Source organism: Ischnura elegans, chromosome 9 (genome assembly GCF_921293095.1).
Source record: "Ischnura elegans chromosome 9, ioIscEleg1.1, whole genome shotgun sequence".
NCBI lineage: Eukaryota > Metazoa > Arthropoda > Insecta > Odonata > Coenagrionidae > Ischnura > Ischnura elegans.
In genome coordinates, this window is record NC_060254.1 from 34,857,904 (window position 1) to 34,884,985 (window position 27,082).

Below are 27,082 nucleotides of genomic sequence, written 5' to 3' on the forward strand. Positions count from 1 at the left end.
TACATATAAACAAATGTTCTAACGAAGTTCCGCATAGCTTTTTTTAAAGTCCTTTATTGTTCGGAGAAGAAAAGAATTCCCATACCCATCCGTTTGGGTTAATATCTCTCATAATTTATCGTTTCTTTCTGACGTGGAGATAGATTACTGATCTAATATGAATTTCTCGGTGTCGTTCTTAAAGATGTCTTTTATCAGTTGCTCAAGCAATCTAACCCTAACGCGCAGCATTCGAGTCTCTAGCAGTTCCCAGCCTAATTTGTTTAACATATATGTAACGTTTTTTACAGGTTTTGTCTACGCAGATGTTACCCAAGAGTGTCAAAACGGTTGGTGATGGTGGATTTAGAGTAGTAAAAGAAATTAAGGTTGCGAAATTAAAATATTTTCATCTCCTATGATCTCTAGCGAGCAAAGGCGAGCACTATAATGTGATCAGAAGGGATGATCTCACTTATGACCAGGGAGGGGTATGACCGCGTCGAAGATGAGAATATTATTGCTTCACCGGTGAACCTTAGCTTACACCAAACAGACAGTTTACAATAGTACATGAAAAAGAGCGCATGTTTACTGTTGTTGGAATAAAATGATGTTTGTGTGAAATATGAACGTAAATATAATTTTTTTACGAAGTACGAAAGCATCTCTTCAGTACAAATCCAATATATTATTTAATTGACAGCTGTATTATTAGGTATTTATTTTTTTCTTTTAATTTGATAGATCCCATTTTTAATTTTTTTGTGCTACCACAATGGTGACTTTCATTGTTTTTTTTCAGTTTCATGTGGAATTCCAGAGCGTATTTAAAAAATTTGCATTATTTTATTTTATTATTTTTTTCAATTTTGTTCATTTTTATATTACACATTCCATTTATTTGAATAGTGAACTACTAAACAATAACCTATGAAGAGAAGGAGGTAAAGATATAGGACAGACTCATATAAGAGTGATTATCTGAGGCAGTGTATACGTAGTTGGGATACAGGTTAAAATCCTCACCTTTACATTCACCATTGGCTCTACTTTAGCTTTGATGCTGGTATTATTATTTTTTATCCACATATTTTTTTGGCAATATTCCCTTACCCACCCTCTGCCCTTTACGCCCATCCTCCAGCTCTGCGTTTGGCGCTTTCTCTCTCTCGCGTGGGAAGTCGTGTGTTTATTTATTAGGGGAGGGTGATGTCACTTTCAAGCTCCAGTGGTTACCGGTCGCTTGCCCGCCCGCCTTGGCCGTCCCCTCCCGGCGACCGATGCCGCAGACACCCGCGATCATGTGATGGGTGCGCCGCGGAGCCCGGAACACAGGTTGCGGCGGTCCGGGTTGAATTTCCGGAGCTTTATAACAACAGTATTCCATTACTGCACACCGCGGCGCACCTCTCGCGTGTCTTTGTTTGTGGGAAATGCCGCCCGTGTATTGCGACAAACGGGATGTGAAAGTCATTTTTTTTCGGTGAAATTGTTCGGCAATTGCACTACTTAGGCCTCGTTTCATAATGCCACTCGTAGTGCTATTCAGGTGGCACATCTGTATGTTTCTTCTTTCCGTCTGTATGCTTCTGTTATGTCACGCCTTTATGCCTCGTTTCATAATGTCACTATAGTGGTATTCAGGTGGCATTTCTTGTATGTACGGGCTATATCGCTGGCTGTGATAGCAAGTGTTGGACATTAGTCACGAATACTATTGAAGCAAGTTAGTTAGGCCGCAGTCTCGCGCGCGCGGATCGGAAGTTTTATATTATTAGGTGTATATAAAGTATTATGTATGATAAAAACTTTTGGGCTATGTCGCCGCGTCAATTCTTAGGTGGCCCCAATTCAGAATCCCTTTTGAAAGCGATCAGCATCGGTCGGGAAACGTTGAGGCCACCTAAGAATTGACGCGGCGACATAGCCCAAAGGTTTTTATTCATAATGACGAGCACCCGCTAAAGTTTTATCGAAAAAGTATTATGTAGTTTTAGAAGAAAGATGAAGATCAAATGGATCGACCGAGTAATTAATGAGGAAGTCATAAGAAGAGTAGGAGAGAAGACAAGCCTCATGAAAACCTTGATAAGAAGACGGAACTACCTTATGACCGTATCTTGAGACATGATGGCCTGATGAATTTTTTAAAGATGCTGTGGAAGTAACAAGGTGTCTTTCATTGATAAAATGGAGCCCTTCCTCTCGTACAAGCTTCAAGTTTTGATGTTACTAGTGGCTGTTATAAAGCATTATAGGATTTTTTGATTCAAATTTTTACAGTGATGTATTAGCCCTGTAAAACGAATATGGAAATTGTGATTTTTTTACGGGCTACTTTTAAGTTAAGGGTATCTGTCCGTGACGGTCTCAATAGGATGGTTTCCTATTATTTTTTTATTGCCTAAATCGAGATATTATTACTCCTGGAGTACGTATTTCACGCTTTTATATTTTTTTTATGACGATGTCAATTTTTCGCGACTAAATGAAAAGCGAAAATTTACAAGCGCGCGAAAACGCGACGGCTAAGTATGAATGCTGGGAAAAGCCCGTGTGAGGCCATTCTTGTTCCGGCTGCCGCCGTGTGAGGCCACCCTGGTGCGAGGCTATGAGCGCCGCTACGATGCTATGCAGGCTGCTAGCAGGTAGCGCTTGGCTTAAGTAAGATTATTAATACTCTATCAAACGAAGGAAACTTTTCGACCTTAGGCAATTTTACTAGGTGATTATTAAGAGATGTTTCCCTGAAGTCTGTGCCTCGTGCATGCATTGGTAATCTCAGACGATGTAAATCTCCTATCTACTCGTATAGCATCTAGGTCCCTGTGACATGGAGTGGCATCGCATGGGCGCCAATCTGGCCTTTTTCAAAAGAGGTTAAAATTGACCATTAAAATTCGTATAAACTGGAATTTCTAAAACCAAATAATTTTTATATTATGAATACACTAATGGTGGGTAACGAATCGCAATCAGTGCCTTTCGTTATCTTTGATGAAGAAAACTACCCCATTTTCCTGGATCATTACCGTCTGCTGGAGAAAGTTTTAATGGTCGTGTTTTCACTCACCATAGGTCAAGGTCCAAGTATTCCACCTTTAAAGGTTGTTGAGTTCGTCCAACCATTAGAATTCAAATGCCAGGTACGGTGTCGAGAGGGAAGGCATATGCAAAGTGTGCGGAAGGTAGAAAGTCGTATAGCCTCAGATGGAACGGACTCAAACGAGGCAGGATCTGGCGGGGTTGACGATTTCATCTTCTATTGTTTTCCACCTGGAACGAATCATTGTTCTCTCGCCTCACACGGCCGTAGCGACGATAGCATCACTGATACGGACGCTTATAAATTTCCATGGAGACGTATCGCAGTGGAGCTTCACAGACGACATAGTTATTGTTGTGGGCCGTGTTTTGATGGTGCAATATGCTCATGTTCATGGTTTGGGTCTATACAAAAATGTTTAATGCTGTGTAGTGTAGGTAGATAGATAAAACAATATTTATTGTTCAGGAAAAAATCCATAAGAACAATAATAATGTAGTGTAGTTTGCAGGAAAATTAGTTACAAAATAGATCATTATAAAAATGATGAACTTTTCATTTTTTGAATTGCCTATGTAAGAAATTTTTCCATTTCATAGCATTAAAGAACATAACAAATCCATGAAACCAAAGTAAAAAAAAACGTCAAATGGAGTTATGCATCAAGCCGGATTTGATGCAAACGCAACAACACTCTTGTATTCTTAGCTGAACAAATAAAAAAATTCTACTGCAAAGAAGGAACCATAATAACAAGAACACAAATTTTAGAAAGGGCGAATTATGGTATTCCAGAGAGGGTAAATAATCATAATATTTTAGTTTAAATTTTTTAACAGGTATGGTATTCCCGAGAAAGTAAATAATCATAATATTTTAGTTTAAATGTATTAACAGACATGCAATTTTTTGTGAAGTCCTTGCGTTTGGTATCTCATCCAAACTGTTGGATAGTGTGCGTACAGCTTTGCATAGAAAATGTTCATATATTCAACGGATTATTAAGGAGTAATGCGAATATTCTACATCTAAGTACTACCCCGCAAGCCGCATTAAGAGGCGTGTGGTGGGGGTGTTAGGAGACTATCCATTTGCTCATAAAAAGAAAACGCTCTTTACGAAATTACACCTATTATTTATTTATTTAAGACATTCATTGTTCGGGGAAAAAAGGATTACCATTCCTATCCGCCCAGAAAAATATCTCTCTAAGATTATCGTTTCTGTCGGACCTGATAATGTTGTGGGGTTCTAATACTACGTTCTCCATGCCGCTCATAAAGATATCCGTTATACCCATTCTCAATTGCTCCAGCAATGTAAACCTACCGCGCAGCATCCACAATATCGAGCAATATTCATGAAAATCTCAGCATACACCTAAAGTTTTAATGGAGCTCTTCAAGATGCTCATATATTTCGTTTCAGACATCGAGGTGAGTCATAAAAAATCATTGAATTATCTTGGATTTTGTATAGTTTTTTATTGCGGATTTAATGTTTTCCATGCATGAGTTTTATAAATAAATTTTTCTGTTTGCCAATTATGTTAGGGATTATTATTATTATTATTAAAATGACCAATACCTAAAGTTACCTTTTGAGCCGTGAGACTAACTAAGAAAGTTTTCAAAGGTTAAAATAACTCTGTGGTCACTTAACTGCATAAGGTACGCCACAACTTCATAGCCACGTATTGCGGACGCCCATAACATTTTCAAGAACGCCTCCGCAATATGGAGCAATATTCGTGAAAATATCAGCATGCACCTAAAATTTTTAATGGAGCTCTCCAAGAGGCTCATATATTTCGTTTCATACGACAAGGTGAGTCAAAAAAAATCATGAATTACCTTGGATTTTTGCCAGAGATACCCGGGATCGTAGCCGAAAAGATTTAGTTTACAAATTTCGCGGGTAGCATAGCGATTTTGTAAACGATTTTCCCTTTCGAGCACTATGAAAAGAAGGGAAAACACCTCTAAATGTGCTAACAAAGTGCGTAAAATGGTGTGAACCTAGGCTCTTCTCTCCAAAATGCAATCGTTCCTCGGTTAATTTAAGCGTGCTGGTACGCATTCGCACGGTGCATTTTGCAGCTTCACAATGGAACCCGAGTAATTACGGTTATCTGAAATCAAACCTCGATTCTGAAGAAAATTTTGGCGCGAAAAGTTGACGAAACAGTGGGAAATGTTCTCGCGGTGGCTAAAACAATGATAAAATTGAGAAGCGCGAAAGTTCATTCAATCGTGTTGATGTGGTTCCCGTGGAAATTAAACATAAGTTGAGGTTCTCTAGGCCCGGAAGTGTTTAAATACCAACAGTGCTGGGCTTCCGTTTCATGGTAGACCAAGGAAATTATCCTCTCCACGGAATTAAAATCTGAATTGGCTGTGAAATCAAAAATTAAGAAGACATCTCAACACAAAAGTCCCTATTACTCGGTCACGATGAAGGTAGTTTGCACGAAAGCGTGAGAATTTTATGCTAGAATATTTTTTATAAGATAATAATAATGAGTTAGTTCTTTTTTTGCTGGAAAATATTTGAATAGCTTCACGTTAATTTTATAATGAGCTGTCGTTGACTTCGCAAAAAATTACTAAAATAGTTAATGATTAAACCCTAACTCTTTTTCTCATCGTTTAACGCATTTCAGATGTATTAAAGGCCTTTATCATGAACAGAGTAGAATATTATTGGTTGTTCCAAGGTCGCCCACTTATAAGTATGTTCAGGCGGGCTCGGGGGGTGGGAGTCTTGTCTTTTATCATAATATGAACGCCGTGTAAACTAAAATCTGGCTCAGCGAATTGTAAAAGATAGTTATATTTATGATTTTGATCATTTTTGAAAATCAGCTTGAATAACTTGTTGTCCTCCATATTCGAAATATCAAGAAGGCATGGTTATTTATGAGTTTCTTGGTACAGAGAAATCATAAAACTTACACGCTGAAAGAGATATACGATTCCCTGTAGGGCTCGTAAAAGTATTGTTTGCTGTAGCAATGAACCCATGTGAATTTAATAAAAATATTTCTGCCTGATGTCTTATGAATGCAATGCAAAAATTTAAAAATATATAAACCTTTCAATCAGGTGAACTATTTTTCCTCTTCCATGCAGTATCTTTTCCGGTAAAATGGTGTATAATCTCAAATTTTTCATTGCTTGTCGCGCTTCTTAGGGTGCTGCCATTATATTCTGATGGTTCTCCAACAGCGTTTTACCAATATTAAGGCCATAATTTTAATTTTCATTATGATATATTAATTTTTTAATATTTTACAAATATGTGAGTGCCTATTCATAAGTGTCTGTGTGGGAAGCACATCAAAGTCATAATAATTTCAGTTCTCGTGTATATTATCCATTTAAAAGGGCCAAATAACCTGTATTATGTGAGTAAAAGTTTAATCATGGAAAGGAATTTTCAAATTATACCTATATTTGAAGTAAAAGAAGCTTGAATTGCTTTTACGTGGACAAAGAAAAAATATCCTGCAGGGGTAAAAGCAGGGACAAAGTTATTGCCTAGCATCACAAAACCAGTGTAAAAATTCATTTCCACCTCAAGGGACAACTACTTTGTAGAAGCCCGGAACCTTCTGTAATACTCCATTTTCCATCAAGTTGGCTTTCAGCCTTTCAAATGCCTGCGCGGCTACAAAAGAAGTAATATAAGGTACGTTGTTCTCCTGTTGTACTATTGTGCATGTTAGCATTTACGGAACAATATAAAAACATTTATTTAACACTGAGAGAAGAATTAAATATAATTGAAATTCCAATTAAGAGTAAACAAATCTCAAATTAACCGTACGTTCAGTCTCGTATGAATATTTCAAAAGGAATGAATTGCACTATTGGTCTGGACTCATTTTTTCATATAGCGTCGATCATTACGTAGCTGAATAAACACATGGCGTATGAAAAAAATAATATGTTGCTGAGAAAGTAAAATGCTCTGGTAAACCTGAATAGAAAATTCTGTTTAACGATTAAAGTCCAACTACGCATTTCAAAAAGAAAAGGAAAAGTATTGGGTAGTTTTAGGGAAATAAACTGTAATTATTGTTCCTTCTATTGTAACAGCAGTGTAGTTAACTTGTCGAGCTCTAGCCGGACCTTCCTCATCTCATCTATTCTCACTCACAAAACTACTTAATCCGCTGGCGTCGCCGGTTCTTTATAGTCCGAGCCAAAATGTTCCTTATCCTTAATATATTTTCGTTTCTCATTTTTTACATCCATTACGCTATCTTCAATAATCTAAAGTAGATCAGGAAATTACTGACTCCCAATAAAATTAATTAAAAAATAAAGTCGTGCGATAACTTCCTGTATAACTTTACTTGAATAGCCGTACTTGCTTCACGAACAAAAATCTCTAACTCCTTCTTAAATGTTTGGTATTCCATTATAAGGTATTACTTATCTTATCACTTGTATCTATATCACTTTTAAAACTTATAGCACTAATATTGATTACTCATCGCAACCCGGGTCGCTTTATATAAAAAAGTAGTGGTATAAGTAATAGTGAATTGCCCAAGAAACTTAAAACGCGGTGGCGGATCTATGGGGGGGGGGGGGGGGGTTAGGGGACTACAGCCCCCCCGCTTGGGTATCCAATTTACACTAGATAAAGTGTAAATTTTTTTCTGACCCCCACTATTGCTGGAATTTTAATCCCCCCCTCCCTTGTCCCTAGCCTGGATCGGCCACTGAATGGAATACCACACAGTTAAGAATGAGTTAGTGAATTTTGTTCGTGTATTAAGTCATAAGAATTTATTTTTAGGGCATTTCCATGAAAATGTAAACTTTTTCTCTCAAATTAAAATTTAGGCTGGAAATATTTTATCTCCATAAATCAACAGCTGAATGATTGAATTTTATGAAATCAGTATTCAAAACATTATTCAGAGCCTTATTGAAAGTTTTCAAATTATACTTTGATTCACAGACTTTTGATGATGCTTGAAATCATTGCACTCAGGTGGTTGACGTGGCAGTAATTCCGTTACGTGTCAATTTTGGGCACATTTAAAAGGTATTTCGTTAATTAGTTTTGTTGATCATGCACAGTTAAAAGTTTTGCAATTTTTTTGTCTTTTACAATTTTATCGAAATATCCCATTTGCATAGTTTTCTCTAAAGGTAATTCCGTCACGAATGGAATTGCCCTTTAACCTTACTGCGTTCAAAACAACTAAATTTGGCGTAAATTGGCGTATGATTACCCATTCCCGATCTTGAATTTTTCAGAGATCAGACATGTTGCTTTGAATGGGAGTTTGTGATAAAACAGATTTTACCGAAAGGCGGAATCCTCAAGTGCAATATTTTGTTCTTTCTCTTATTGAATACTAAGCCAGTTTCAGAACTATAGTTTACAACCTTGAAATTTTTTAATGAAGTGTTGGTGTGATGTCATTAATTTTAGCTTCATAAGGCTTTTTTAGTGGTGTTGGAGCGTTTTGCACCGCAGGATAACGCTTTGCTGTGGACACATATTTACTAGCGATTACATTGACTTTGGAGTAGTACAAAATATCAATTAGTTAAGAGCGAACACCTCTTAGTGTTCAATGATCGGACTTCACTCTCCGACTGTGGTGCAGTGCGTTTACCCTTTTTGTTTCTGCGATTAATTTCACATTATTGAGATTTTAAAAATGGGATCACGATAGAGCGATACAGATTTTAATAAAAGACAAACCCCAAAACAATAGAGATTTAAAAAAGAACAAACAAAAAGTATTTTTGTGGCACTCATTATGCCTACCTCTCAAATGGGCACTGGCAGCGCAACTCCAATGAAGACTCATCAGGGGAAAGTGGCACCCATTATTTTCCGTGAACAATACTCCTCAGGCATGATCGAGCGATTGACTGCGGTGCATCGGAATATATCATGTGTCCTGTTGATCCCTCGAACCTTATGGTTTCTATGGCGGAGCAACCACTTTCTTCGCCAACGCCACCTTCCTACGCCACTCATTTGAGGTTGTACTTCATGACCGATGAATCCACCCACGGCCTATCGCCATAAATTTTCGTAAATTAAATTCGTATGCAAAACCTTTGTCAATGAGAAATCTATAGACAGTCCTGAAGGATCGCTCTTCCTCTTCCAGTTTCTCTTAAGGGAAGTATACATTGGGCTGTTCGACCGTCAACTGAGGTCATTGACTCCATGTTAGATGGGCAATCTGAGGTAGGATTTTAAAGGGAAGGAAGAAGATCCTAGTGGTGATTTTTGCCTACTCTTCAAATAACTTCAATTGGTGAGCAGTGTACTCATAAAAGCCCAGACTACTAAATGTTTATTCCCGCTCGTTACGTAATGTCGATTGTATCCCCAGCAACAAAAATTTTATTCTAAATTCTGATTTATTTTTTTAAATGAAAAATTCAAAAATGTATACTCGCGAGTTCAATCAATGACTCCGCGCACCATAAAATTAGCCGTTTTGTCAACTTCATGAACTTTGTAACTCAACCTAGGGAAAACTACTGCGTCTACAACATTCATCTTCCACAATAAGTTGCAAACATGAATTTAGATCAATAAAATGGCTTTTGCGTATTTTTAGAACACATATTTTGTTGTCAAATAACGAAAATGTTTAAACAGGATCTAGTCGTACAGTTTACCCCAAAAGAAAAAATATAATTGATAGAAACACTTCTTAATTTATTTGAAAATTTTCTATGATCCGAAAATATATGATTTTCATGTAGTATAGTTTACATATGGGCATTAAAAAAATACGCTGGAGCGAACGAAAGCTGCGTTGTCACGTCTTGTGCGCGAAAATTTGCTTCCTGGTAACTGGCACTGGCCCGGCGCGGCCCCGTTTGGCAACGTGACTTTAGTAGTAGTTATTAACATTCACAAATATCAATATTTTGATAGATTATGGATCATAGAAAAGCTTTCTTTCATTTGATTTTTCCTCAAAATTTCCTTTAAAATGACGTATTATTCTTTATTATGGCATGCACTGAAGTCAAGATATAAATTTGCAGAGTACATCGGCACATCATTTTGACGCCGACAGTAGTGATTGCCCTTAGCTACCGCGATAGCCACACAACGAGAACTCATAAGGAAAATATCACAAATAATCTAATATTGTATGTTCCATGTACACTTTTTTCTTCCACAATATATTGAAAAATTCCGACCGGTTACGGCAGTTACACCATTATGAAGTACGTAAAGTATGAGAACAGTCCTGGCAGCGTACCTCCAATGAGTACTCATTGTAGGAAAGTAACACCCATTTTTTCCTTGTTTTATGTACTTGATAACGGTGTAACAGCCGAAACGGGTCGGAACTAAAAAAATATATTGTGGAATTAACTAAGTGTCTTTTATTGCCAATATGGAGCCCTTCTACTACGCACTACCTTCATGTTTCTATTTAAATTTTTTAATGGCCAGTTTCGACACATAAAATATATCATTCTCAAAGGTATTTGAAATCCCTTAGAATGGATCCAGCGTACAGTTTCGAAACCTCGGTCAGACTATTAAAAAATTGTTGAACATACAATATTAATGTATTTTTGAATATGTTTCCTGTTGCGCAGATCCGCCAAATATCGCCATCAACCCTTAAGTTGAGGATTAAAGTTGTAATGCAGAAATGATGGAAATGATGATGGATGGATATCTGAATACTTTTTTGTAGGTAATTCTTCTTGTCAAGGCAGGGTTAGGTGGAGTATGTCTTACGTTCACCCCGGCCTGCCTCCCTACAGTATTGAACTTCCCTCTTCAATTCATAATAAGGGCTATTCCCATTTATTCTCTCTACGAATCCTATACTCTTATCTCCCCTACACGCTTATCTAACATTTTAAAGGGCTTTTGAATCCCTTGCCCACTTACTACTCGCTCCAACCAGGTCCTCAGTCTCCTCCGTATCTCATCACAATTCTGCTCCCAAATAAGTCTATGTCTTACAAATTTGAGTTCTGCAGCTACTTTATTTGTCGTGGGAAATAGTTGTTGAAGCAGGTCCACGTTTCGCATCCATGCAACACGAAACTCTGCACATAGCATTTCATCAGTCTCTTCCTCAGCTCTAGGTCGACACTGCTACATATCACCTTTCTCTGCTTATCAAATGCTTCCTTTCTCTCAGCTTCTCCTGACTTGAGCTATGTCTCACCACTCCAATCATTCGTCCGTATGCTTCCTAAATATCTATACATTTTAACGTGCTCTATCCTTATGTGCGAAATTCCAAAGAGCAAAGAGCAAATCATTCGCCTTGACAAGGATTGGAAACCAGATCCCTCCATTTCCGGCCGAGTGCTTTAGCCAGTTTAGCTACCGTGGTGTCAATCCTCTTTGTGGATATATCCGTTTAGTACTCGTTCCAACCAGGCCCTCAGTCTCCTCCGTATCTCAGCATCATTCAGCCTAAACAACTCTGTCTTTTGAATTTGAGCTCCGTAGCTACGTTAATTTGTGCGGGGAAATGTGTTGTTTAAGTTACGAATAGTATTTGGTGTTAAAGTAATATGTTAAATGTAAATAGGTTCATAAAGTTAGCTCCTATATCTATCTTAAAATTAGATCTTTTAGTTACCTTGTGTTGTCGCACTCAATTTTATCGCTGAAAACACACCATTTTATGTGCATCATATCTTGGCGCCTATATTTGACTGCTTCGTATGTTTAACCTATCGTACTTATAGGAATTGGAGAAGAAACTACACTTCCTGCTCTCCGCCGACACTCAAACATGTCAACGTGCCGCCTCTGCCTTCCATGAAGAGACAAGTCTTTCGAGGTTTCCTTCCGCGCTCCGTCCCACAAAAGGTGCCGACAGTGATCTCAAGGAGGAAACTGCGAATGAGCCGATAGATCGATGGACGAATTAATAACCGAGAGAGAGAAAGCTCCTTGATGGATTCGGTTGTCGAAATCCGTGGGTGTCTTTTTTTACGTCCGGCCCACGGACACAGAATTTCATTGACCTCGCTTCAGGCGCAGATTCAGTGAGTAAGCGAGTATGGCCATTTCCTATCCCAATGGCTTACTGATAAAGAGGCGAGCTAATTTGTGCTAGTACTAATTTGTCAATCATGTATTATAACAAAGTTCATGCCATTAAATTGCATTTGTCGTTTACATGTGCTGAAGTGCTTCTAAAACAATCTAGTATGATTAGAAATGACAATCTGTATCAGTGGATTAGCCAGGAATTTCGTTGGGGTGGGGGTTCAAAACTAGTAGGGAAAAATTTGGAAAAAACAGAGTTCTAATTAGAGGGTTTTAAACCAAAATTAACACTTTTAATAATCGAAAAAACCTCATTTGTGTAAGGAATCTTTTGCAAATTCATCATTTTTCAACATTTTTTCTTTTATGAAGCAAAGTTACTATGCTTTTATATTTCGGGGGGGTCCAGACCCCTTGGACATCCCCTCGCTCTGTATCCTTTTTCGAGTCTTAGTTCTCTTCGAACCTATTGTGGGGAACATATAAAAAATACTTGCGGCCGAGCTCTGAAGAAGTTGTGATTCGTCAAGCGTGTAGTGTCGAAGGTTTTCGGATGAAAAAGTAAAGGGGAGGTACTATTACGCACTCGTCCTACCACACTTAGAATGGACGGCGAGAATGTGGGATGCGGTACAGAAAGACTCAATCCGTGAATTTATTTACTAAAATGCGAAGGAAAATTGCACGATACGTCAAAAAATGTTACGGGCGTACAGAAAGTATTACACAAATGTTAAACGCATTAGGCTGGGAACCGCTAGAGACTCGGAGGCTGCGCGCTAGGCGTAGATTGCTTGAGCAATTGCAATTTTTAAGAGCGGCACGGATATCATAGCATTAGAACCCACATTATTTCCAGGTCCGACAGAAACGATAAATTAAGAGAGCTGTTTTGCCTAACAGATACGTATAGGGATTGGATAATGAATGGATTTAATAAATTCTTGGCTAATTTCGTTAGAGCATTTCCTTTTTAATTGTAAACGGCTGGTGTCCAAACACCCCCAGCCATACGCCTATTTAGGCTACTTGTGGGTTAGTCTGTAAATGTAGATGAACCAACCTTCGGATTAAATCACTGAGTGAGTTTTATACTCCGGATGTTTATTCGTATTTCTTACCTCGCAAAATTGGTTTTCCCCGGTTTACTGTGTATTAATGTGAATATATCCCAATCGTACTATGCACTAAATTGGCTTGTGGGTATTGTAGAGTCAATTAAGATTCCAGAACGTATTTTTATTCAGGAATATTTATAATATTTATTACATTAACGTTGTATGCATTGTTGGAAACGTAACTATGTATGTATGGTAGTTTGTAGTTTATGCTTAGGTAGTTTCACGACTTGTTTGAAGAAAATTATGCAATCAAAGTTGAGTTATTAGTTTGAAGTAGAAGAAGTATAAAATCGTTTTAGGCTTGACATGGTGGAAATGCTATATATCCATGGTAAAAACTACAAATGGTTATTTCCACACTTCAATACAAAACTACTACTGACCATAGTTTCGATATTCTATAAGACTTGCATGGTGATACAACAGGAACTCTCTCAGTATTTATACCTTTTATTTAACCTTGACCTTCATTCTCACCCCACTTAGTTGTCTGTTTCATGTTATCGACCTTCATTCATTTGTTCACCCAAACTGTTCCCCCTCCCACTTCCCGTACGTCACTTCCATGTACCCCTCCTCTTATTTTGGCCCTGGCTATAAATACTGTGAGGGTGCTTGTTGTATCAACTTGAAAATGACATAGAATGTCGAAAACATGGTCGGTAGTGGAGTTTTACATTAAAGTGTGGAAATTTCCATTTGTGGTTTTTATAGTGGATAAAATTAGTAATATCCCATTTATTTAAAAAGTTTTACCCCACCAATGACCAATAAAGTGAGCCTAAAATCCCCTTACTCAGGGCGGCTGAAAGGTCGAAGTGTCTCCTCGCGACGAACGCATACCGTCTCCTTCCCGGTGTATTCGATTAATTAATATACTTCTCGCCACCTTCAAAATGAGACAAGTTAAATGGCTATGTCTCTGCGCTCAGAAAAGGACTCGATCAAAATTCGGAGGAAAAACTCTTTTGCCTTCGCCACGTGCATAATTTGATCATTACTGCACGTGTCCTCACGGGAAGAGATGTAAATTTCCGCCTGTACAAGGAAGGTGAACTTTTATCAACTTCCACCGTGATAGATGAAGAGGAAGCGAACGAATCTGTGGCGCCGAATTGAAGCACGAGGTTCCAACACGTGCAATAAAAAATAAAATTAATGATGTTGATGTAAAGATTTAAAAGAGAGTCGTGAAATTTTTGAGTTGTAAGCGAGTAGCCGTCGCATCGTAATGAAAAAATTGTTCATGCAAACTTTTTTCATCTTTAATCGCTTGGTCTGTATTAGAGATGTGTCCAAGTATCTGTACGTGCTACAATAGAATCGGTACTCGTCTATTCAGATGTACCCTCTCAAAACTATAAAGTATTGAGTAACAAGTGGTAGCAATTACTGAATACTTCATATTACTGGATACAGCTAGGAATCGGGATTACAAGGAATTTTGTTTCGTATATTTTCCATTGTATATCTATTAAATTTATGGTAACAAGCCAGATCTTATTCGCTCTTTACCCTACTCAATTATTAATGCACTACATTCATTTTCGATTCTATTGCTGTTTAATAGAGGAGTTAATTTCCAAGAGTCTCTTTTTCTAGAAGTAGACGCTTCGCTTCATCTCGATCGATCGTTTATCTTTCAATTCATGACGAATTTATTATTTTAAACTTAAAATATAGTCTTGAAATATTATAAGAATGCCAAGGATTGGACCCTATCAATTACCGTCTCAAAATATCAAATATGAAAATTTCTATTCAGGGAATAGTTTGAGGTATAGCAACGCCAGGTAATGCTTGGATCTAAAACTATGGACAATATAACCTACTATTAGAGTTTTAACATGTTCACATTTTCACCGTAAATAGGAAAGAGTTACTGTGGAAAAGATTTTAAGGTAGCAGTTTGGGTTCATGCAGCTAAGTTAAGCGTCATTGTTTGTAGAGTAAACCATGCCAATAATCGCCTCTATCTGAAATATGAAAATATTACCCCGGTTTTCTTTGACTTAAACTTTTCCTAGAACTGCAGTATGAAAGGTGATCAAGGATGCATTTTTCCGGGTTTCACCGCGTCGTCGTTGCGATGGAGACAACAGTTTCTCCTGCATTTCAGCAGGCGTCTTTAGGTCTAATTGTAAGTGTCTTGGCCGCCGTTATGTAGGCAGCCCTGTGGGGTGTGTTTTGCCGCTGATTGGTCCCCTGGCGACCAACAACATGGGGCGAAGAGTCTTTCACGTGCTGTGGAGTTGGTAGCTATCCTCTCGATTGAAATTATGAGGATGTTTAGATATTTCAATCGCCTCTCGAATGATCCTGGGTAAAATTGCGTGCAGCAGCACAAAGGGTGTCATATTTTGTAGGCCACAGCAAAAAGAGTGGCTAAACCTTAACAAACTAATTATGGTACTCAGGGGCTCGAAGTTATCTGTAAGCCTAGTGAATCAGTGAAATCAGTTAAGTAGGGGCGATTACTTTTATTTATTTATTTTATTTATTTCCAACTTCCCCGTAAACAGCCCTTAGAGGCCTTTACAACGGAGGAATTAACAAAGCACGACGCAAATATCCATACCCTGGATAGGTTCCACCTACCCAGGCGGGATTTGAACCCGCGACCTACGGTTTGGTAGGCGAGGACTTTACCCCACCGCCACCGAGGCAGGCCAAGCCACCACGTAACTATTAGAACGAAAGTACGATTCCTCTTTTATCCTAAGGAGTAAATTACAAATAAAAATTACATTTCATACAAAGTAATCGGTAAAAATTAAAATTGCTGCAAAAGTAATCGTCACAAGTAATTCCATTACTTTTACTCGATTACTTACTAACACTGCAAGTACTGTATCAGGAAATTGTACCGATCGTACGAGTGTAGTGTCCTCTTAATGGGACTCACTCCCATATATTTCGCCTCGTCAATGCACTTTTAGTCATTTAATTTTAACACTTTTCCTCAACCATCTTCTCATCGATCTTTACCAATCGTCTTGTGTTTAACGGTTGGCCATCATCTCACTAACGCAACAGAGAAATTTCCCTCCAAGTTTTCGTGAGGTGCTAACCATCTTGAAGCTTAGTACGTAATTATTCCACTTTTCCGCCACAGTATCGAATTAAATGCTTGTGATTTCTAAAAACCGGTTCCCATATTCCCATTCACTTCCTTGTTTTGACCCCTGCAGATGGGATGGATGGAAAATTTAAGTCGACGGATAACCATAATTTGCATTAGTCATTAATCCTTTCATAGATATTACAGAGCAGCTTTCTCCTCTCGGTTGTTGAGACACTTTCTTACCTTACTTTATTAATTTCTGCACGAGTTAGTGATCATTTTCGTGCTGGTCCTTTTCAATATGCTGTTTCTCCTGCCGAAATTCCTACCCTTTGCGAATAAACGTGGCCATTGATTCGAATATCTTTATCGTTTCTTATTGTTTTTCATTCGTCTACCCTAAGGAAGCCCCAGGGTAGGAGCTCAAAACATCGGTAGGAATGAAGTTATTTTTATCCGGTAGGAATTCCGAGAAAAGTTTACCCACATATTGTTGAAGTTATTTCGGGTTTCCCGGGCCTCCCTGACATATTTAAGCACCGGTTTCCAGGAGTTGCTTAGGGCGTAACCAGCATCACGGTTCATGGTGTTAGTCGTCGTTCGAATTAAAATAGCTTCCTTGGTCAGCCTTTCCCAGAATCTGTCCACACGGCACAGGACCTTCGTGTTCTCCCAGCGATTGGCATGGTCGCGTGATATGCTGTGCTCAGCCACGGCGGATTTTTCGGGTTGGCCGAGCCTGAAATGCCGCTGGTGTTCCTTCATCCTGGTGGCGATAGTTAGATCCTCAGATCTTTCTTTACCCACATAATTCGCCGAGAAAGCATAAAATCTTATTTTAATGCTTTTGTCAGCATATCAAACTAGTTTTTCTGAATCAATTGTGAAATTGGTTGAAGAAAACAAGATAGCACTTTCTCCACTAGTTTTACTTTGATACTACGCATTTCAACCGCTAGGTCATCATAAGGCACATACCCGATTTTAATTGTAAAAGTAAGACGCATAAAATAAATTTGACATTTCCTGAAGAGGTACAGATATTAGAATCCATTGTGATAATCGAATTCTATCTGAAACGATACTATTTTATGCTGTTTTTGGCTTAGATGTTTCAACGTTGGAAGAATTGCCGAGATTTCAGTCGTTTCTGAGATTGCGCAATGTAATTAACAGCATGAAACCAACGCTTTTTACCTTGAGAAATTATTCTCTGGTATCCCTTCCCAATTTTTGGTAAGAGAATAAATGTTTAAAATTCTAATTGTTGTTTTTTTGCCTGTATTTTTAAAACTTAGAATTTGTTGGTGTTACTGAAAGGGCTATTAATGAAGGGACTAGATACGTATTAATTGTTTTATGAGTTTCACCATTAGTGTAGCAATATTTACAATAAATATTTCGCCAGTGAATTGATTGTAAAAAAGCACCGTTTATCCTGGTGGGTAATCCATACCCCCACACACCCCGGTATTAGCTTCACCTACCCCCCCCCCCCAGTCTTAATTCCTAGATGCGCCTCTGCGCTGTTATACCCAGACTATTCACCCCGAGTTCCTAAATATCCTAAGTGTGTAATGTGATCTCCTGTGCCTTACTTATATGAAGTTTTCTTTTGTTTCGGCAGAGGCCCTTCGTAGGGTTCTTCACCGGCAGGCTTCGTCTTCCATGTCGGCCGTGTCCGTGGCGTCGTCCACTGCTGCCTCGGGAGCGTCTTCGGTGGTCGCCGCCGGAATCCCTCTGGACGTAGCTTCGACGCTGACGCCGCAGCAACTGGGCGTTATGGGTAAGTGCAACTTTTTGACTTTCCTACAAGCTACAAAGGCGTAGCAGAGATCTCGAAGAAATTTGATGGTAATTATTCCTGTGAAAATTAAACTGCATGGATTTAACCCTGGCGCGTTGATGTTTCGTCGAATATTTTTATTTATCCAGTTGAATAAATATGCTATGCGTTTTGCCGAGGCTAATACTAGGGATGCTCCAGGCCCTGATAATTAGAAAATAAATAAAAACTTATGTTTCTAAACCCGAATACTTATAATGGATCGTTCGTTTGCCATTACTCGCGTAATTGTATGTTTTTAATTTTGTACGCTTCTAGAAGTGAGCTCTGTATATCTTAATGATAATTCTCCAGCCGCGAATGAAACCAAGAATTTGCCCGTCAGGCCATCATGAGAAACATCTCAGCGCCTTCTGATCCGTTTTCACGCGTAGATTTTCCTCAAAGTGTGTGGTTCAAACTTGGTGGCCATTTGAATGATCCATTATGGTCCTGCCAAGCATTTTAACAGAATTATCCTCATTTGAATTTGAAAATTCAAAATATATTTCTCTCGGCAAAATTCCAAAGGTCCTATCTTGACTTCGGCTGATCCGTTGCGCGGTGTTTGGCAATGGACATGGTCATAATCCAGATGTCTCAAAATGGTAGTTTAATGGTGTATGAATACTTTTTTAGGGTATTCTTCTTGTTTAGATAGCCTTACGTCCTGTATTTTTTCAAATCCTTCGTCATGTCCCCTCCTATATTGAGCTTCCATCTTTAATGCACAATTTGACCCACAGGCATTACACATTACACAGAGGAAAATCATTCGCCTTGACTGGGATTCGAACCCGGATCCCTCCATTTACGGTCGAGTACTTTAGCCAATTAAGCTAACGAGGGGTCGATCCCCTATGTGGAAGTTTGTGGACACTACTGGATTAGATGGTCTTGACTGCTCATCACATTATGGCACTACCAGTCCATATCGAGTGGATAGAGCAATTCTGGTATACCGGGACTAGACGCGGTGATAACTTTACGTCGTCACCCGAAGTGCACAAATTGCGAAATTCCACGGGCAAAAAAAATCATTCGCCTTGACCAGGATGCGAACCCGGATTCCTGGAGTTCTGGCGGAGTGCTTTAGCCAGCTAAGCTATACCGATGCGCCCGGAATCTGGGTTCGAATTCGGATAAAGGCGAATAATTTTTTTCTGTGCAGAATTTCGCACATTTCATCGTTGCGGTTGACTCCTTAAAGTTATCGCCGTTGCTAGTCCCGGTATGCTAGAATAGCCCTATCCTTTTCCCATTGATCAAAACATGTGGAACAAAGTGAGGAATATACAGATTTAATTCTTTCGTCACGTCTATGACGGAATTCCACAGAGTTACGCCATCAAACATTAATTTCATTGTTGGCGTTTCTCTCACTTCTCCCCGCGTTCTTCCATCTCCCGCTGTACCCGACCTATAACCGTTACGAGCGTGTTTACCATTACGTCACTCACGTGTTTAGCGCGCATGTCATCAGTCCTTTTCGCCCACTCACCTCTGTACTCATTTGTCCAGGGTCTCACGTTGGTGTCTTCGATCAACATCCTGGACCGTACGAATGTGCTCATGAGTCATTGTTTGTGTTTTGGTCGAATTATTTCCTGGTTACTCTGTGGTGTAGGAATTTGCGGTGTATGTCGGTACGTTGGCGATCCCCTTTCGTAATTGCGGAGGAAATAAACAACTTTATTATAATAATTTCCTTTATTTTCGTATAGAAATTGGTCCTTCTAAGCCATAAGGCTTGTATGAAGGTTGCATTTATGCTATAATACATAGTGGCATATTGCAAGAATAACATTTATGTTACATTTTAAATTTTAATTCCATGAATGAATTGAAAAAGAGTAATATAATATTTATATTTTTTAGAATATTGAAACCAAAGCATGATAATTTATTATTACTATATTAATAAATGTGAGGCTAATTAAAGGTGTTACATATTCACAGTTTCGCTAATTAACCATTGTTTCACTTTTCTTTCAATTTCGGCCAAGGATTTTAGTTTACACAGAGTATTTGGCATGCAATTAAAGTACAGTACTTGTGACAACTCTCCCAAACGTATATTTAAATTCATCCAGTTCAATAATTAATGTTCTGCGTTTTTCTGAGGTTAATACTGGGGATGTCCCAGGTCGTGAAATGGTATAATGAATGAAAACTTAAATTTCGTAATCTGAGTAATTTTAATTGATCATAAATTTGCTATTACTCGTGTAATTATTTAATGTTTTTTATAAATAATACTAAGGTTTTGATAGTGAATCGCACCGATTCTCATGGCATAAGATGTTATCCAATGTTCCGTGGTTCGATTCCCGGTCCAGGTAAATCTTTTCCTGGTAATTCATGTGAATTTAACCGTTGTAAAAGACTGATGCGGTAGCTTTTAAATATTGCACATTAAAATTTTACATTTATTTTAAACATCAAGCTTCATAGAGTTTTCGTACTTAAAATTACTTAAACTTATAAGTGAAGGAGGCCTCGCAAGAGACTCTAAAAAACTTTAATTACTACACGATGTGTTTCGACACTTTCATATCCTTTTCAGGTGATGTTCTTTGTTTTCTTATGCCTTTTAAACTAAATCCATCATCAGGGCTTCACAAATTTTCTTTTTTCTTGCAACAATGAATTAACTTTACTTCTAATAGTATGGATTTTTGGGAGTCCAGGTACCCCAAAAAAAGCCAGTGGTCAGAGATCCAACCAAAGACCCATAATTTTTTTGTTCTTTATTAGTAGTTATCGTTATAGCTGAAAGTTTACGTTTATCATTTTAATAAGGTGCATGGAATTTGATGTCGTCGGAAATCATTTTGATTGATGGTCTCGCAATGAATCGTTGGGAAATAGAGTTAAAGTATTTTCATCGCAATTCATTTTGAAGCCTTCATGTTAATTTAGGCGTGGGATAATGATGGGAAAGCTGAAGAGACTGCCCTATCATTCCCTAAAGGCACGATGATATGGCAATCAGCGAGTGAGCCCCAATCCACCCCGCTACGGCCACTTCCATAAGCGATTGGGAAAATTAATCGCAGATGTTTTATGAAATTCGCTCCTTTTCACAGGCTAATTTATTCCTATGCAATGAAATTGCTATAACATCTCTAATGAGTCTAGCTTTTTGAATTTTCGAATGGTAGTAGAGTGTCATTCCTGATAATCACTTTTAATCGTTAGCTACATTTACCGGGCTAATAGAGTTTGACTAGTAATTTACATTAAATTCTGCTGTTATGCGGTCGATCAAAGTGCTTGGAGAGGTGAAACAGGCACCAGTAGCGAAAATTTGAGATCTGGAAAAAACACATCGATACTACACATTTGCTGGGTATTCAACGTCAGTTAGATCTTAATTAAGGTCAGTATTTGTCATAAAATTAAATGTATAGTTTTTGAATTTTACCATCTAACGGTAATATATAAATAGTGTTTAAATTTATATATGGCACCGGTAGGTATAAAAAATTTTTGACTTCAGTAATTTAATTTGGCCTCTATTTTCGGTTGAACCATGAATAAACAAAGTTATCGACATTAATGCTTACTTGTATGGATAAACGTAAAAATTGGTTTAAAATATTAATTATTAAAAATTGAAATTCACGAAAAATGTCAAATTATCCGGAATTATGAGTTAATGTCGATTACAAAGCTCGTGGAATGTTTTTTAATGGTGGATTATAACTTAGCTCCTATATTAACATATATTAGGTAAATGCAACTCTAAGGCTAAAATCATGAGGCATCGTATATTGTAATTTGTATGAAGTGGCAAGGCATCTTTCAATGGTAACTTTTCCATTATTCCGTTGAATCTCGCGTACATTGTTAAAACGCATGAATTATATCACATTACTATTATATCATCTCCGTGCATAGATATTTCTTATGATGCTTCATTTTTTACACAAACCTGTTATATCCGAATCTATATACAAGGCATTTTCATAAAATAAGGGCCGTTTGGTCACAGGAAAAAAATATACTCATAAGACCTGGTTACACGATACATTAACACGTAAAAGTTAATGTTCAAATGTATGAACGCGTTAATGAACACGGAAATGCACCGTGTAACCACCCGACTTGTGCGAACGCATCAACGGAAAATAGAACCTGTTCTAATTCGGTTCATGCATTCGTACATGTTCTCTTCCTGTCCACAAAAGTCATTCAAGCAAACAGACATTAAATCGTGTATGTTAATGTACGGTGTAACCAGACCTATATGAAACACATTTAATTGACACTTTTATTTGGCCACAAACTTACTCCTTTTCTGTAGAGAGATTCCGTTCACATCTAAGCATTTTTCGTACCGCTGCGCTAGCTTCTTTAACCCCTCTGCATAGAAGCTCGCCGCCTGAGAGTTGATTCAATTGGACTAACCCAGAGGCTCAAACTGCTCTTAAAAGTAATATGAAAATTCTATATTATCGTCGGGAACTCTTTGACCTCCCACATTCCTTACATGCGCCTAGCGATTACTTCCTCTTCTTGCACTTGAAACGGTGCCTCGGTGGGCAACATTTCGAAACTGAAGAGGAACTCAACGGCGATGCCAATGGGGAACATGCACAATTTTTTTAAAGTACCGGAATAAGAAGGCCTCTACCTAAAATGTACTCGTCGAAAATTTCGCGTATGAACAATGCTTTTTAGCTGAGTTATGAGTCTTTAAAAATTGATCTTCATCGGCTGATTGAAAACACGACGTCATCGGAGCGTGTCGTCACGGAACGGCATCCAATGATGACAGACTGAGGAAGTGGATAGAAAATCGATCTACGAGGGCTCAAATGCAAATTTGGCGATAATAATTGCAATTTTTACTTTAAATATCTTGCATTCAAGCCTCTAACACTCTACTCTTTTAGCGAAGTGAATGGTGTTCCGTGCGATGACGTCAGAAGGCGTTTCAGGTCACGTGACTTCAAGCGATATTCGAGCATTTTTAATTAGCATTTATTGATGTTTGTGGAGTACCAGGAGAGTTTTGGCTTATATATTTGGACTCGTGAGAAAATTTTCTATTCAATGAGACTAACTAGGATGATGAACAAATTCCATGCATGTTCCCCATTGGTTCAACTCTCAGGCTGCGAGTTTCAATGCAGAGGGGTTAAGGAAATTGGTACAGCGATAAGATAAATTCTTGGAGGTGAACGGCGATTATGTAGAGAAGTGAAGTAGGTTTGTTCTTAACGAAAAGAGCCAATAAAATGTGTTTCGTATGAGTACATTTTTTCGTGTGACCAAACGGCCCTTACTTTATGAATATGCCTTGTATTATGGAATGAAATAAGTTCCTCATAAAGGTTAAATTATTATATTTATTCACAGTTGAACCCAGTGGCGTAACTATGGGGGGGGGGGGGGGGGGGATAGTTCCCCCCCACCAAAGCCTCAGAGAAAAAAAAAATATTTAAAAGTATTAACTATTTTTGTCACATAATAACTGCATCTGCTTAAAGTTCAATTTTTAGTGCTAAAATGTATTTCCTTTCATGTCAATTTTCGAAAATTTTCCCAGATTTTGCGCGGGGAGGGGGGGGCTCGCCACCCTTGACCATCCCATCCCCTCCCCCCCCCAATGCATATACCTAGTTACGCCACTGGTTGAACCTTTGTTGATAACATTCGCATAATCGGTATCGCTCCGATAAGGAAAAGGTCAGAGTTTGTCATCTCCGCTTGACGAAACCATGCGTAAAATATTTTGGATATTGCGTAAACGTTGAACTTGGGTCAATCGGGAAGTGCTTTAAGTTTCTCGTTGGATCAATGAGTTCAGGGCTGTTGTTTTTTTTCGGGAATCGTTGCGGGCCAAATACGTCAAAAGATGACGACTCCTTCCGCGAAAATCTTCTGTCGTGGAGAAAAAATTTTCTTCTATAAATCTCGTTAAAAATTCACTCTCCTCTGAAGGCATTGACCCATTAGTTCGATGGACTATTTTTCGATTTCGATTTCGATTCCGCGCTGAGTCACGCTTTAGTCGGATCGTGGCGAAATAAACGCAACGGCTTACTTAATATACGAATTAGCGCTTTTAGACTATTCAGCGAACGTTTTATTTTAGTGGATAATTCCAGGGTTGACAAGTGAAAAGAAACGAAAGTCATAATCAGTAAAATTTCAATAGTTTCGTTCCAGGGAGCGGAATGTGGAAACAAAACGAAATGGATTTAAATCTGGGGAGCTGAAGTCGGGGTCGATACCAAATCGGAGTCAAAACTACTTCGGGTCGAAGTTAAACTAAAACTCTGGGACGTATCGAAACGTAGACAATGTTTCGCACCGAAGGGACAACGTGCCTCACCTTCGAACAGTTTAGTTTCGACCCACACACCGATTACGAAGAATGGTTGAATGAAGTAGAGGATCGGCCTACCACCATTAGATGCATGGGGCACTCATATATGTGTCACTAACAGGCGAACGGTGAACGCAAACTGGCTATTCGATTTTTATGCTCAAGGTTTGAACCTCTCAGCACGTATGCCAAACGTAATGGGTCGAAAATATTCCTTCTTTTCCCCTCCACTCAACTTATGGGATCGAAACATAAGTTTAAGCAGCGGAGTTTCGATTATTTTTGTTTCGTTCCCGGGAGTAAAGTTTCGTCTCGGGTCGAAACTAAACTCCTTGGTGATTTTAATTTCGTGCGGGAACGAAACTAACCGAGGCCTCTTATTTTCGTTTCCCTCCGGGTCGATACGAAACATTTTCGTTTCGTTTCATTTGCCATCCCCGGATAAATCGTGTAGTCGCAAATATTTTCACAGTGATAGGGCCGAGTGCCTGACACCTGGGCAGTGAGCCCCCCGCTAAATGTAACTTTTTAAAATGTTTCTATGGATAACTATAGGAAACCGTGACCGCTAGCGAAACGATGCACTTTTTTGTTTCAAATCACTGTGTTCACTTGTCTAAGTTCCGCGAGACTAAGTTCTGAACTAATTTGTTTTTTGGGAGTTTGTTCTTATAAAAAAAAAGTTCAGGGAACGATTTCCTGCGTTTACATTGCCATCGTCGGTTTGGGAGATTTTGTCAGCTAATTCTGTCACCATAACTGGTTAAATTCCTTCACAAGATGAGCAACAATCTTCTTTCCGACCGCGGAGAAGAAAAGGCCGTACCTCCTAGCGCAAAGGGTATTTTTGTTCTCCGATGCGGAGGCGTGGATCTGCGACATTGTCAATTCGGGACTTAATTTCGGTCAATTTCCCTAATTATAGCTTGTCTATGCGCAAAATTTGGATCGCTTTGCCGTCAGCGACGCGAGTGGCGAATTTAGAAAAATCCATTATTCTTCCGTGGCGTTCCTGATTCGTTGATCTCTCCATCTTTAGGGTTTTTGCGCGTTGTTAGTCATAGGGTGACTACAGGTTCGCTGAATTCCGTCAGGTATCTTCAGGTCGAAGTAACTGTTGTCATCTTATGACAAACAACGCGGCGAAAACCCGAAAGATGGAGAAATTAAATCCATTAAAAGGTCCGGTGGGTAACCAAGCATCCAGCGACCGACTGGGAATCTTCTATTATGCGGTATTCATGGTCCCGGCCGTGGTCTTCTCGCTTTTACGTCATATTGGATTTGTGATATCATATTTAAGGTGCTTGTGACGTCATGTATCTTCTTCCGCAAAGTCTTTCCTTTACTTGACATTGGAACTTCATATCGGGCCGTCTCCATTGCATCCATGAAAGAAATCCTCAAATATTACTCCAGGCGTCCTCTTTTATTTGCCAGCTTTGCGGTGCATGTATACTGTTTGCGCCAGTGCAAATGGGACCCCACCCTTTGGGACGCGGTGCGCTTCGCGATTCGCTTGTTTACATGTCCGCCCCATTTCACAATGGGCATGGCTCTCTGTCTGTCGTTCGACCTCGCTTGTCCATGTTGGTTTCTTCTCAATCACAATGATGGCAGGAGACGCACGTGCGCAGTTTAGGATAAAGCGCAGTGGGCAAACAAATATCGGCGGCCTAAACGCATTCGCTGATAAGTCGATGACGTCACGCACTCCTGCCAAGAGGGTCAAAGCTGTGTAAGCCTGAACCGCAATGATGACAGGAGACGTACCGACGCACTGTAAGGCAAAGCGCAATAGCAAAAAGAAATGTCGTCGGCGTTAACCCATTCGCAGATGATTCGATGAAGTTACGCACTCATGCGAAGCGGGTCACAGCTTCTTAAGCTTGAATCGCTCAATCATTTCCTCCATCCCATCCGAGGGACAGCTTGAGAAATCGCTCCAAGGATGGGGATAAATGACAGTTCAAGCGATCATTTTCCGCGATGGCTCGCGGGATGGGAATCCCTTCCCTTTAGCCCATCTCCACGAAAGACGCTAGTCTAATCGGTTCCCAAAAATGGCTCCATCTATAACTTCTGCCTCCTCCGTATCTCATCTAAAAGCTGCCCCTCCTCACCCACCATGTCCAGCACTTCGTCGCTCCTTTTCCTCTCCGTCCACTTCACCCTCTCCATTCTTCACCACACCCACATCCCGAATGCCTCCAGTATTCTCTCGTCCTCCTTCCTAAGTGTTCACGTTTTCGCACCGTAAAGAACTCCAGATCAAACTCTTCACTAGCCTTTTCTTTAAACTCTTACATGGCGATGCTCTCATAAGCTCCTTCCAGTTCATGAACACCTCCTTTGCTAACGCAATTCTCTTAAATGGGAATAAAAAAATGCATAGTGGAAAGCCTATACAAACGAAAGGGGGAAACAGGTTTGTATTCCCGAACCTTTAAACCTTACACCGCTTAAGAACGTCTCGTCATGCTCATAATCCACTCCTTTTGAGTGGTGGGTTGTGCAAACCCGCTCGTGGGGCGGTCTTCGTGTTGGAAGTGGGAATGTGGTGCGCAATTTCACATCCCATCCTCAACTTTCAATCGCATTTCGCTCGCCGGACTTCGAAAAGACCAACGTGGAGAGCGGTCCTCGGGTCTTTTAAAGAGAGGGAAAAAAA

The 27,082-nt window shown here is 39.1% G+C and overlaps 1 protein-coding gene across 1 annotated transcript in view; it reads left to right on the top strand.

Moving 5' to 3' along the window:
- LOC124164917 overlaps window positions 1-18,427 on the top strand; it is a 90,983-nt gene extending 72,556 nt beyond the window's left edge. Inside the window, exons 3-4 of the mRNA XM_046542147.1 lie at window positions 17,874-18,032; window positions 18,387-18,427. Coding sequence (XP_046398103.1) covers window positions 17,874-18,032; window positions 18,387-18,427 — 200 coding nt within the window. The remainder of the gene's footprint in view (window positions 1-17,873; window positions 18,033-18,386) is intronic.
- Window positions 18,428-27,082: the final 8,655 nt, after the last annotated feature.